General features: G+C 37.3%; 1 protein-coding gene across 1 annotated transcript; it reads left to right on the top strand.

Annotated features, from left to right (window-relative positions):
- Positions 1 to 256: 256 nt before the first annotated feature.
- On the top strand, positions 257 to 2039 carry LOC132167269 (xyloglucan 6-xylosyltransferase 2-like). Its single transcript, XM_059578182.1, has one exon. It carries the CDS (start codon positions 507 to 509, stop codon positions 1866 to 1868), a length of 1362 nt encoding a protein of 453 aa, XP_059434165.1. The 5' UTR covers positions 257 to 506; the 3' UTR covers positions 1869 to 2039.
- The last annotated feature ends 11351 nt before the right edge of the window (positions 2040 to 13390 follow it).

Below are 13390 nucleotides of genomic sequence, written 5' to 3'. Positions count from 1 at the left end.
ATTTATTTTTCTGAGGTATAATTAGGAATATTAACTCTCATTATTATTGGAAAAAAAAAAAGAAAAAAAAGATTTCCAGGTAATTGCGTCCCCGGATGGCACGCCTCGGACCCATCAAAGGACGCACTGTAGAGTGTAGACAACATGGCTATGTCTGTCAACGTGGTGACGTGCAAGAATAACGCAATTTTTATACTAAAAAGAATTATTATTATTATTATTATTATTATAAGAACAGAAAAAATTATGTCCGAACACTCTTGCGTTGTCTCTGTGCATCTTCCCTTTCTTTCTTCAGCTCCACCGACTTGTCATATATAAAAGAGCCCCTCACTTTTCTCCATATTTACGACCCTAGCCCATCAAATTAGGGTTTGTTTTCAATGAGAACTTCCTGAATCCTTGTCTAGTTGCCTTCAATTCCTCACTCTTTTTTTTTTTTTTGTCTCTGTTCTCTTTCTTTGTCTGAATTCTCCGGGTCAGCTTGGCGAGTGGGGGTAACGAAAATGCTTGAGTGGTGTCTGGGAGCCCGCCGACTCCGCCAGATCCAGCGGACGGCTTGCCGCGGCACCTTGTGGTTCCTATCCCTCCTCCTAACGTTCGTCGTGCTACGCGGAACCATCGGCGCCGGGAAGTTCGGGACACCAGAGCAGGACTTCAACGAGATCCGCGAGCACCTCCACTCGCGCGGCAGGCGCGTGGAGCCCCGCCGCGTTCTCGTGGAGGTCCAGCCCGACTCCGAGTCCGACCAGTCCAACAATTACGCCACATTCGATATTTCGAAGATCCTCGTGGACGACGAACCGGAGGAAAAACCCGACCCGAACAAACCATACAGTCTCGGCCCGAAAATCTCGGACTGGGACCAGCAGCGAGCTGAGTGGCTCAAGAATAACCCGGAATTCCCGAACTTTATCAGACCAAATAAGCCCCGGGTCCTTCTGGTGACCGGTTCTTCCCCGAAACCCTGCGAAAACCCTGTCGGCGATCACTACCTGTTGAAGTCCATCAAGAACAAGATCGATTACTGCAGGCTACATGGGATCGAGATCTTCTACAACATGGCGCTTCTAGACGCCGAGATGGCTGGTTTCTGGGCGAAACTGCCATTGATTCGGAAACTCCTCCTCTCGCACCCCGAAATCGAATTCCTCTGGTGGATGGACAGTGACGCAATGTTCACCGACATGGCGTTCGAGGTCCCCTGGGAGCGCTACAAGGACCACAACTTCGTGATGCACGGTTGGAACGAGATGGTCTACGACGACAAGAATTGGATCGGGTTGAACACCGGTAGCTTTTTATTACGGAATTCCCAGTGGTCGCTGGACATTCTCGACGCGTGGGCTCCAATGGGTCCCAAGGGAAAGATCCGAGACGAGGCCGGGAAGGTCCTCACGCGAGAGCTCAAGGGCCGGCCGGTCTTCGAGGCGGACGACCAGTCGGCTATGGTGTATCTGTTAATGAAGGAAAGAGACAAATGGGGAAACAAAGTGTATCTAGAAAGCGCGTATTATCTTCACGGTTATTGGGGGATTTTGGTGGACAGGTACGAGGAGATGATGGAGAATTACCATCCGGGGCTGGGCGACCACCGGTGGCCACTCGTGACTCACTTCGTCGGGTGCAAGCCATGTGGGAAGTTCGGGGACTACCCGGTGGAGCGGTGCCTAAGGCAGATGGACCGGGCGTACAACTTCGGAGACAATCAGATCCTGCAGATCTATGGGTTTACGCACAAGTCGCTGGGCAGCCGGAGAGTGAAGCGGGTGAGGAACGAGACAAACAATCCACTCGACGTGAAGGACGAGCTCGGGTTGCTTCACCCCGCTTTCAAGGCTGTCAAGATATCTTCGACGGTTTCTTGAGCTCTGCTTGCAACTCCACGTTGCTCTTTCTCTGTTTCACATTTTGGTAAGTTATCGATACGAGTCAATGTTAATGTTGTATGTTATTCTGAGTATTTTGTATTATCCTAATCACTTGAAATTATATTGATTTTTGGAAGAAATCACAGCAGCAATTCTTATTACCTTCAATTGTGGTTGTCACCATTAGCATCAAATACTAGTGTTTACAATTGCATTTTACTTGTTTCCTTTTTGTTGGCTGTCTTGGATCTGTTTCATGCTATCATATTCTTGGATGTAATTAGGACAAATTCCTTAGAACTGGTTGCTGCTGCATTGTACTCATGGTGCTTCTGGCTTTATAGGAACAGTTTGATAGCGCCTTTAGACTTTGAGGCATGAAAAAGTTTAGGCATCATGAGAAATGCTTTTGGGTTTTGGTATAAAGGAAGGAGAGAAACTGAAACATACCATACAAAGATGAGAAATTGATGCCAGGAAAGTCAGTCCCACCTTTTTATCTTTTTCTTTTTTTAAGATGAGAAACTCCTTCAAGGCAGGTCTTCAGGTAAACTCTGAATATACGACTCCACCCGCAAGAACCGTATATCAGGTAATTGAAGAAATACGAACAACCAACGACCTAACCCTTGTGAGCAGAGGTACCCATCTCTCGATAAAATATTTGGTACACAACGATTATCTTCTCTATCATGCAAATCAGTTCTAGATAATTCAAGGCAATTACCAAATCTCTTTAGATTTGTTCCAGAATTTATGACCTTTGCGATTGATTTAATGGAAAAGGACAGGCTTCTATACACCGCCATAAAAAAAAACAAAAATTCAAGCCAGATTTAGCATCATATTCATGCCCCTTCTATGAAATTGCAGCATGAACACATTGATAGGGGTTCAGCTGGATGGAACCTGTGTCTCATAGCTGGATTTTTGGGTTCCAAACACTTCTTATAATATACGAACAAGATTCAGGAATCAAAAGGTGTAATTTGGATAATGTGGAAAGAGAGGAACTCAAGTTTATGGCTGCTTTTTACAGATATAGGGAGCATTTCCATCTCCCCAATGGATGAAGATAATCACCAGGCCGAGTAATGTTGTTTGTTTATTTGCATGTAGACAGATAAATTAACATGAGAGAGCGGCTACCTTATAATATAATGCCCAAAGAGATATTTTCAGACAAGAAAAGCTAGTGTCACAAGTCCTACTGGCTGGGCCAATGGCCACTCCCGAGCTTGCATGTGGACTTCTTATTTGTCTGGATTGCGTTCAAGCGATGTAACGTGTCATTTAAATGTAACAACATTTCCACGTGTTAATAATTGTGCGGGTCAGTGTGGCACGGTGTGACACGGCATGCAATTTTAATATATATGGTTAGGGCCAAAAGTAAATAGATTTTTCGGTTTAAGAAAGTGTTACAACTAGTACCTTTAATTTTTGAAAAAACGCATTTGGAATTTCTATCCAAATATTTAATGGATCTTTACGTCATTATTCATAAAATGGTGACACATGTCCCTAATGTCACATATTGAAGCCAAATCATCAGATTAGTCTGACCAGATGATATGGCGTGCCACGTATGCTGCAAAAACTATTAAAAAAATGGTATCTCCAATTTAAAATTTTAAAAACTTTAAAAGAAAAATCTGGAGAATTGAGTTGGTTAGCCACCCCATTTTGGCCATACGGGTTAGTCGAATCACCCCCTATGGCCAAAATGGGGCATGGAATATATTTATTTAGAGAGCCCCTACTATGCAGTCAGTGCATAAAATGTGTGTTTTGCAGCATCCACTCATATGTTGCCACATTACCAAGTTCATTTTAGCAAAATAAAATCAAAATAGCAAATCTAAAACCAAACAGCATCAGCAAACCAAACAACAAAACCACAGGCGCTGGAGAGAATTCGGTCGGCCGGAATCGCCATGCGCCACCAAACCCACGCTAGGTCTCGGCCAAACCCAACCGTGGATCTAGCATGACCCATGGCTGGGTCTCGCCAGACCCAGTCGTGGGTCACCATCTCCGACACCATTTTTCTGCGAAACCCAACTTCAAAATCAGATTCTAATGCCCCAAAAATCGTTTCTAATGCCTCAAAACTCATTTTTGGATTCAAAACTAAACCTAAAAGGAAAGATTAACGCTTTAGGGATTTTATCACCATAAAGGGGATCCGCCGAAAAGGGTTGCCACCTGGAGAAAGGAGACCCATGGGTCTGGCCGACATGACCCATAGAAGAAGAGACAAGAGTGTGACCCAGAGAAGAAGAGAAAAGAAGAGAAAGTGGGAGAGAGAGAGGAAGAGGCGGTGAAGAACAAGAGAAGAAGAGAAAGAAGAGAAAAATCAAGTGTATTAGGATCTAGAGTATTTTTGTGCATGTTTTTCTCTTTATCTGATATGTCTTTATGCTATTGGGTGCTGCAAAACCCTCTTTTTATGCAATGACCGCATGAGAGGTTTATTCATTTATTTATAAAATAAAGCTCCAAAGAACATACTATGGGTGTGTTTGTTAAAAGAGAATATCTTCAATGTGGTCGGTGCACAAAACCCTTATTTTGTGCCCACCATTAAAGATGTGACACCTTAGCATGAAACATGTTTAGAAAATAAAACCAAACCACCAGATTATATCAGGTTTAATTATTATTTTTTAAAAAGAATAATTAAATGTTTGTAGCCACCCAAGTGGAAGAGGAGCCACCCCAGAGAGAGGTGGGGGCGGCTCGCCACCTCCCCCAGCGTGCCACCCCAGCCACATCTAGGGTGGCACGCGACCACCCCATGGCCTAGGGGTGGCCCACTAGCCATCCCCAAAGCTGGATGCGAGCCACCCCTAGGTCATGGGATGGCCGCACGCCACCCCCATGGTCACCTATGGGCCAGCGGAGAGAGAGAGGGAGGGAGAGAGATCTGGTTGGGTGGTGGGCAATGGGCGGCGGTTTCTGGACGTGGGCAGTGGGTGGATCTGATCGGTGGCGAGAGGTGGAGGAGAGCGGTGGCTCAATGGCTGTGTGAGAGGATTAATCCTGTGTTTTACTAACATGCATTTTTCTTGCATTGCTAATGTGTCAAACTTTGAGTGGTGAGCACAAAAGGTGGCTTTTGTGCCACGACCACACAGAAAAGTGAAAAAAAAAAAATTGTTTTATAGTATTTTTTTATTTAAACAATACTAAAAAGAAAGTAAAAAATATGATAATATTTTGATGTTGATTTTTTCATTAAAAAAAAAAAAAATGAAAGTGAATAGTACTGAAGGGAGGGAAAGGTGTCTAACAAAGAGGGCCTATAGTGAAGTCTAGAACCACATACCAATGCATATAAAAATGCATACACAAAATCTGAAAGTCGACGCGCACAATTATACTATGAAAAGCATCATCCTAGAAGGAGCTAAGAACATAGGGCAAGGAAGGGAACTTGCCAATTAGAAGTAAATCAGCACATCAACTAAACTAATGTAAGACACCTTTTCCAAAACCCAAACAAAGGAAACTAAAAAAATCGGAATCTCTAACTTCATCATGAATTCATCAATCCCAGATAAATAAAAAAACCAAGATAGCCACATCGAAGTTCATAACTTTTTTACCACAACCCAATTAATTAATTATTATTATTATTATTATTTTTGCACTTATCTGTGGCAAAAATAAAAAAAAATAAAAAAATTCCGGTTTTTGAACTAAATCGTACACTGTTATAATTTTGACAACACTTGACCTATTAAAATCTTTTATACTGGGTCAATTATCTAGAATGCTTCACCATCCAGAAAAGAAAAACGTTCTGATAACTCCAATAACTCGTACAAATTGAACAAAAATGAAAAACAAAATCAAAGAAAAGAATGGAAGCTTGTACATATAACAAAAAGATCTCAGTCCTTCAGTATTATTACACGTGAATTGCACCGAATTTCCATCTTCTTATATCACGGCCCACGGGAATGGACAATGGAAATCTTGTCTGGGGATACATGTGTGGGCGAGAATGCTGCAACAAAAATTTCCTTGTGGCTGACAATTGGTACAAAACCTTTATAAGCAGTGAACTGAGCCCAATACTCAATAAGACCATCTCCGGCAGCAATTTTTATTTTAGCTACCTTAAATACAATTTTTTTTTTTAGCTACTAGTTTTTTATTATACACTAACAGAATATCTATTTTTACTCACTATTTTAATTAAATATTATTTTTCAGTATTTATTGTGGGAGAAAGGGAGAAAGAGAGAGGAGAGAGAAAATATTAAAAAAATAAAAAGAAAGAGAATATAATATAGTTGTAGCAACTTTTCTAAAGTTTCATTTTAAAAGGCATGTTGGAGCATAAAAATAGCCTATAATAGTTAAATTTAACTTAAAACATCATTTTGAAAGCTCTGCTAGAGATGCTCTTAGAGCACTAGCAGCACACTCCTGGCCTATAGCTCATTCTTTTTCCTATGTTTAGGAAAAATATCAAAAAAATCACAAAAAAATATCCACATCAGAAGCCCTAAATATAACCAACATCATAGGGCATCTACAATGTTTCTCAATGCATTGGGAAACACTGTAGATGCCCAATAGATTATTAAATTATAAAATTGATTCTCTCTCCTTTCTCATTCACATGTCCTAACAATTCTCTCTCATCTCTCCTCTCTCATTGGTTGCAATGATAAAAAGAAATAGTATTTAATTCACATAGGAAAAAATAAGAGAATCTATTGTTAAATGTTTTTTTTTTTTATAGGGAATCAAAAAGTAGTTTTATTACCAAAATTGAAGGAAAATGGTAGGAAGCTACTGCTAGTGCTCTTATAAGACAAGAATTATAGTCTAGTTTTAGGGGATTTTGAGCCTCTCCAAAATTTTAAAAATTTCTTTTAAATGTTAGGTAGTTTTATAAAGTGGGCCCCGAAATTAATTTTTATCTATATTTTAAAAAACAAACTTTCAAACCCTCCAAAATTAATTTTCTAATACCGTCCTTGGCTTCATAGGTCATACTTTCAAGGCTGGGTCCTTGGTCTAGGGATTTTCCTCAATTGGCTTCTAATTCTCTCTTTTTTTTTTTTTTTTTTTTTTTTTTTGAACGAATTATCTCTTCATTGATATAACAATCAAATGGGGCAAAATGCTTCGTACAATGTCAAAGATATAACTTTGAATCTTTACAACTCAAACATTATTTATGACATACACAATAGCCTCTCGGGTTATTATAAGACAATATCTATGAAAAGTCACTGTCTCAATCAGTTTCAGATCTACAGCAAATTTTGGCGAATCACATCTCTATCCGCTTTCAGGTCCTTGATTCTCTAGCTTTTTTATCTTCGCTACTAGTGCTTTATCAATCGCAATTTCCTTCGCTGCTTTTTTCATAGTGACAATTCTTCTTTATGCTTGATAACTCCTTCTTCATCGGTCTATAATTTGTTCCCAAAAAATGAACCATAAGTAAACAAAAAACCGACTGAAAACCAAATCCATTATTCTTAAGAATTCATGAAAACAAAGCCTAAGAAAATGAACTAAACTTTATCCCATAGATTGCTACTAAAAGAAGATCTAGAGCTAATACATTCTTATTTAAAAAAAACGAAAATACAATCACAAAAATCCAACACATCTTCACGTGCCACCGCCGGCCAGCCATGCGCCACTAAAAAGTAGCCCGAGCATCATTGACATACGCGCCCTGATCGATCTACGGTGGAAACGAGAAAAGTGAGATGGAAGGGGGAAAGAGAAAGGGGTCGGGGAGGAGGGAGTTGTAACTCCCTCCCCCACTCTGCTATGCTCTTTCTGTGTTGTTCTCTTTCGTTTTATTGGTTTCTAATTCTAGTTGGCTACCTTGTATTTGAGGTTGTACCATGAATTGGTATGCAATGCGAGAAATGCATGTTGCAATGCGTCTAGAATGTCGTGCGACTGAACATCTGATCCTATACGTTTAATTCCATTGTGGACTTGGACTTATGACTATGTTGTGGGTGCTCACTTTTCTTGGACGAAAGTGTCCCAGCGCTGGTTAATCAAATAGGAAAAGAACCTAAGATGGGAAAAATAATTAATCGGATAGGAAAAAAGGATAAGATGGGAAAAATAATCTATTTAGTATACTTTCATGCAAGTGGTAAAAACCAGCCAAAATATCAATAAAATTTTATAATAATTAATAATTAATTTTTACCACTATATTACCATAACTATATAGCAATAATATAAAAATGTTCTATTAAATAGCACTTTCCGTTTGTACTATTTGTGTGTTGAGCTGGCAGGATCTCATGAGGCTAATCAAATTTGTGGTCTGTTACTTTCAGAACCTTTTGGAGAAAGAAAAGACAAAAATGTGTGGCAGGCGGTATATTGGGTTGGTTGTAATATTAGGGTTCCCGTGTGTGCTTCTTTAAACACCACCAGCTGAGTCTTCATTGCCGCCGCACTAATCATTGCGTGGTAGCACGATCCCCTTCTCACTTTGTAGAGGCTGCACCAACCTCTTTTCCAGGTGAGTGTCCTTTTGTAGACTAGTATTCTTTGAATTTCTGTTCTCGTGGGTCTAGGGTGGTTAGTTGGTGGTCTTCGGCCGGTGATGGGGTAGCTGGGCCACGTTTCCAGGCTACCGCCATTCGGGGGTAAGTGTTTACAGCCTCCATTGTCTCTTCTTATTAATGAATACTATCTCTCATTTTACTCTACAGAAAGCTCTAGGAACGGTGGTCAATATGAAGGAATATTCCAACAACAATTTCAGCGAGTTTGAAGAGTTGTGTTGGGATTGTGTGTTATGGTTCTTATGACTCTCTATAGAAGTTCTTAAGCGTATACAAGGGTCATAAAGATGCACTGAGTTCATGAATTTCAAAATCGGGAGAAACTGCACTTCTCATGACTCTCTTGGCATGGAGACTGGACATTGCAAAGAAGTTGGTGCTATTGATGCCAATGAATGCCTTAGAAGTTTCAAACAATTTTGGTAATACAACTCTATGTTATGTTGCTAGAATAGGAAATACTAGGCTGACAGATTTAATGCATTGAAGGAACATGTAGTTAGTTACCATCAATGATGGGGGGCAGTAGTAAGTGCTGCGAGCCAGGGAAATATAAAAACCGCTTAGTTTCTATTTCATAACACTCCTGTGTGAGTTCTATCTCCAGGAATGGGCATAGATGGTTTTACACTTATTACCGTCTGCATTTTTAACAGAATTCCTGATAAGGCTATGGATCTAACTACTCATTATTTCAGGGAGTCCGATGATTTGAAATCTAGAATATATATTTTTTTTCTTCTTTTCATTGAATTTTGTATTCACCTTACCACACAACAGAAATTGCATTGAAATTGCTCCGTCGCCATCCAACTAGGGTTACTGTTCCACATGCGCATGGGATCACCCCTGTGATGGGAGCCGCCAACTGGTATTTTGGAAACAATGGATTTACTACCGTAAGTATCGTTTATGTTTTTCTTCGATTCCTTATCTCTTCTACACATGGTTATTGTTTTGGAGAAGGATTCTCACCATTTTTAGGATATTGTTCTAATTTTAAAATATTATGACAATTTTTGCTTGCAAATTTATCCCAATATTGCCTAACCGGTTTTTATTTTTATTTTTAACATATCCACACAAGAGGAGGAAGGAGATTTGAACTAATGACGACTACTTCATAAGGCATGGTTTCCAGCCGATTGAGCTACCTTTTGGTGACACCTAACTGGTTTCAAATGGAGATTATATACTCTGTTGGTTATGGTCTCACCAAATTTATTAGTCTAAATAGCAGAAAACTAATTATTCTTTTATTTTAGCTATCCATTTTTTTAAAGCTCCATCAACCTCTGCATTTTAGTTATACACTCTCACTATTTCAATTGTATAACTAAAATGCAGAGGCTGATGGAGCTTTAAAAAAATTGATAGCTAAAATAAAAGGATAACTAGTTTTTAGCTATGAGATCCTCATTTGATATTGAGATCCTAAAATTCACGAATTTGATTAGTCTCATGAGAGCAAAATATTACTTACAAATTGCTGCAACTGTAGCAACTTTTTAAAAAAGTTTTATTTTAAAAGTAAGAATTATATAGCACTTCATGTTTCTTTATTGTTTCTCAAAGATTCATATTTGTTAATATTTGTATTGGTATAACAGTTATATATATATTGTGAAAAAAATGTACTCTTTCCGGCCAACTGTCATACATTTATGGTTAAAGCAAGATAGGCCTTATATGAATGAAAGAGATTCCTTTATATACAGCCATGTAGAAATGTTTTCAAATATAAATAATACAATTCCTTCTCTAATTTTCATTCACTTCAATCAAAGTTTATTTTTCATTCCATTCATCCAATGCGAGAGAAATGAACAAAATAGAGTATGCATGAGAAAAGAAATAAAAGTGAATAAGTTGTTGAGCAAGTACACTCACCAAACCAAAATCAACAATTTAGGTTTTTTTTTTTTTTTTTTTTTTTTGTGGTTTTTTTCATTATTTAGCCTTATTAAATTTACTAACTTAAAAGTGCTTTACCAAATCTTATTTCAAAACAAGAAAAAGTATACCTGCCATATATGCAAATAAAATTTTTCCTATTTGACATCATCATTTGCAGTTCAATGTAGTCTTCATCTTCTTATCTCTGTTGATATGTTGATCAAGTTGTTGTTGGATGTTGCACTGCTTTATCTGATGCTGCATAATTATCTAATCGATGTAGCTTTTGTGTGGTATGAACTTCGATGTGGCTTGGTCTAAACTTTGGATCCATTGGTATGTATGTTTTGCATGTTAATGTATATATTATGAGACAGCTACTTTTCATCTTTAGACATGGATTTATTCATTGGACTTTTTTTTCGAAAGGTATACTCCCTCAAGTAGATTCTCTCAACCATGAGAGTAAGAATATGTGAAAAGTTGATCACGTATGTGGCAACGAGAATCTTTTGGGAACCTTTGTATATGCACCTGCATACATGTGTGCATGCGCTATAATATATAGTTGAATATCACGTTCAATTAGTCAAACTTTAGAATAATACTTCAATTTTATATTTGTGATAATAGTTTTTCGAACTTGTCAACGTGAGTGGATTTCATTTTCACTTTGCAAAACGAGACATGATGGGTCTACCTATGCTCTTGGGTATGTTACATCCACTCACTTAATTTCAATTCTTACGCATTGATTTTGTTCAAATTTTTTCATTGTTCTTCAACTAGTAAAACTTTGGAATAGTACTTCAGTTTTATATTTGTGATAATAGTTTTCTAACTTGTCAACTTGAGTAAATTTTGTTTTCACTTTGCAGGACTAAAACTATTTGGTCGACTTAAGCTCTTGGGTATGTTATATCTACTCAATTAATTTTAATTCTTATGCATTGATTTTGTTCACCTTTTTTCATCGTTCTTCAATTTGTCTACTTTTTTGTTTTTGTTTTTTCTTTTTCCTTCATACTAATTGATGATAGTATTTCTTTTCATCTACTTGAGTTAAATGCATTTTGGTTATTGACCTAGGAATTAAGCAAATATATGAAATAAAGTTTTTTATGGCCAACCTAATCAATTTCTACATTTAATCTTAAAGCAATTACTACCACATGATATGGTTATGAAAGCCCTCTCTAGAGCTATCATGGAAGGGACTGTTGAGATTGTTGTTAATATTGCGATAGAAAACAAACAATTTTTGTCAGCCATTAATTCCAATGGGAGAAATATTTTTATGACAGCGGTTCAGCAACGTCAAGCAAAAGTATTTAACCTCATTTACGGGTTAGATTTGAAGGAGATGTTAGAAACTACTTAGGAAAACGTGTGAAATTTCATCTTACATTTGGCAGGAGTTTGTGCAATTGATATTGAATTTGATTGAATTACGGGTCCAACTTTCAAGATGCAGAGAGAAGTACAATGGTTTAAGGTAATCTCTCTCACCATTTATCTCTAAATTCATAATTTGTCTATATTTTGCTTCAATTTCTTTGTAAGATTTTGATTAATAAATGCAGAAGGTGGAGGAAATCGTTAGTCCTTTTGTTAGAAAAATAGAAAAAAAAAATGGATAAAATAAAAGAATAATTAGTTTTTAGCTATAAGATCCTAAGATCTTGAAATCTTAAGATCCTGAAATTCACGGATTTGATTAGTCTCATGAGATCCTGCCAGCTCAACGCACACATACAAACGAGAAGTGCTATTTAATAGAAAATATATATTACTTACAAGTTGCAACAACTGTAGCAACTTTTGAGAAAAGTTTCATTTTAAAAGTTAGAATTATATAGCACTTCCTGTTTCTTTATTTTTCTCAAAGATTCATATTTTTGAATACTTATCTTAACAGTCATATTTGTTAATATTTGTCGTATTATAACGGTTATATTTTTTTTTTAAAAAAATTGTACTCTTTCTAACTGCCATACTTTTATGGTTAGAGCAAGATAGGCCATATATGAATGAAAAAGATTCCTATATACATCTATGTAGAAATTTTTTCATTATAAATAATATTTGTGCAACTGATATTGAATTTGATGGAATTACAGGTCCAGCTTTCAAGACGCAGAGAGAAGTACAGTGGTTTAAGGTAATCTCTCTCACCATTTATCTCTAAATTCATATTTTGTCTATATCTTGCTTCAATTTATTTGTAAGATTTTGGTTAATAAATGTAGGAGGTGGAGGAAATTGTCAGTCCTTTTGTTAGAGAAATAGAAAACAACTTCGGTCAGAAACCCAGAGAAGTTTTCACACATCACCATAAGCACATGGTGAAGGAGAAACATACTTCTTATACAGTGGTTGGTACTCTCATTATTACCACCATGTTTGCGGTAGCATTTGTCGTTCCAGGTGGTCTCCATCAAGAGGCAGGACTCTCAATGTTCTCACATAAAATGTCATTTAAGCTTTTTATTATTTGTAATTTTTCTAGTTGGACTGGTTTGTGATTTGCCAAGCACTCCCGTGGAAAACTAAAATAAGTTGGAGAGGGCTTGGAAAACAAAAAAATGGGGTGGATCATCGTCATGTGCATTATGATGGGGATAAATAAAGCTTTGAGAATGTCGTACAAACTATCCATCTTTCCTTGAAGTTTATACTTGTTGGGTAGGTCTATTATTTTGTAATCTTGACTAATAACCGAAAATAGATAATTATTTAGAAGCTTTGTAAGAGCACTTATAGCAGCCTCTTCAAATCCACTTTTCGGTTAAATTGGTGAGTCAATTTGACCAAAATGGTTTAAATGTACACTTCTCAGCCTTACCACTTTAACAAAAAAATTTGGTGAGTTGAACAGTACTCACCAAACTTAAAATTTATTATTCACTCATCTATTCATTAAACAAATATATTTTCTCTCTCTCCCTTTTTGCTTTTTATTTCTCTCTCCTTTTTCTTTCTTTTTGTTTTTTTTTGTTTTTTTTTTTCTTTCTTTTTCTTTCCCTTTTCTCTACAACCTCTCCCTCTTCA

This window comes from Corylus avellana, chromosome ca1, assembly GCF_901000735.1.
Source record: "Corylus avellana chromosome ca1, CavTom2PMs-1.0".
Lineage (NCBI taxonomy): Eukaryota > Viridiplantae > Streptophyta > Magnoliopsida > Fagales > Betulaceae > Corylus > Corylus avellana.
This window is presented reverse-complemented; position numbering and strand designations above follow the sequence as displayed.

What these genes read in the sequence shown, in the direction of transcription:
- LOC132167269 (XM_059578182.1), top strand. Translation starts at nt 507, where the DNA reads ATGCTTGAGTGGTGTCTGGGAGCCCGCCGACTCCGCCAGATCCAGCGG.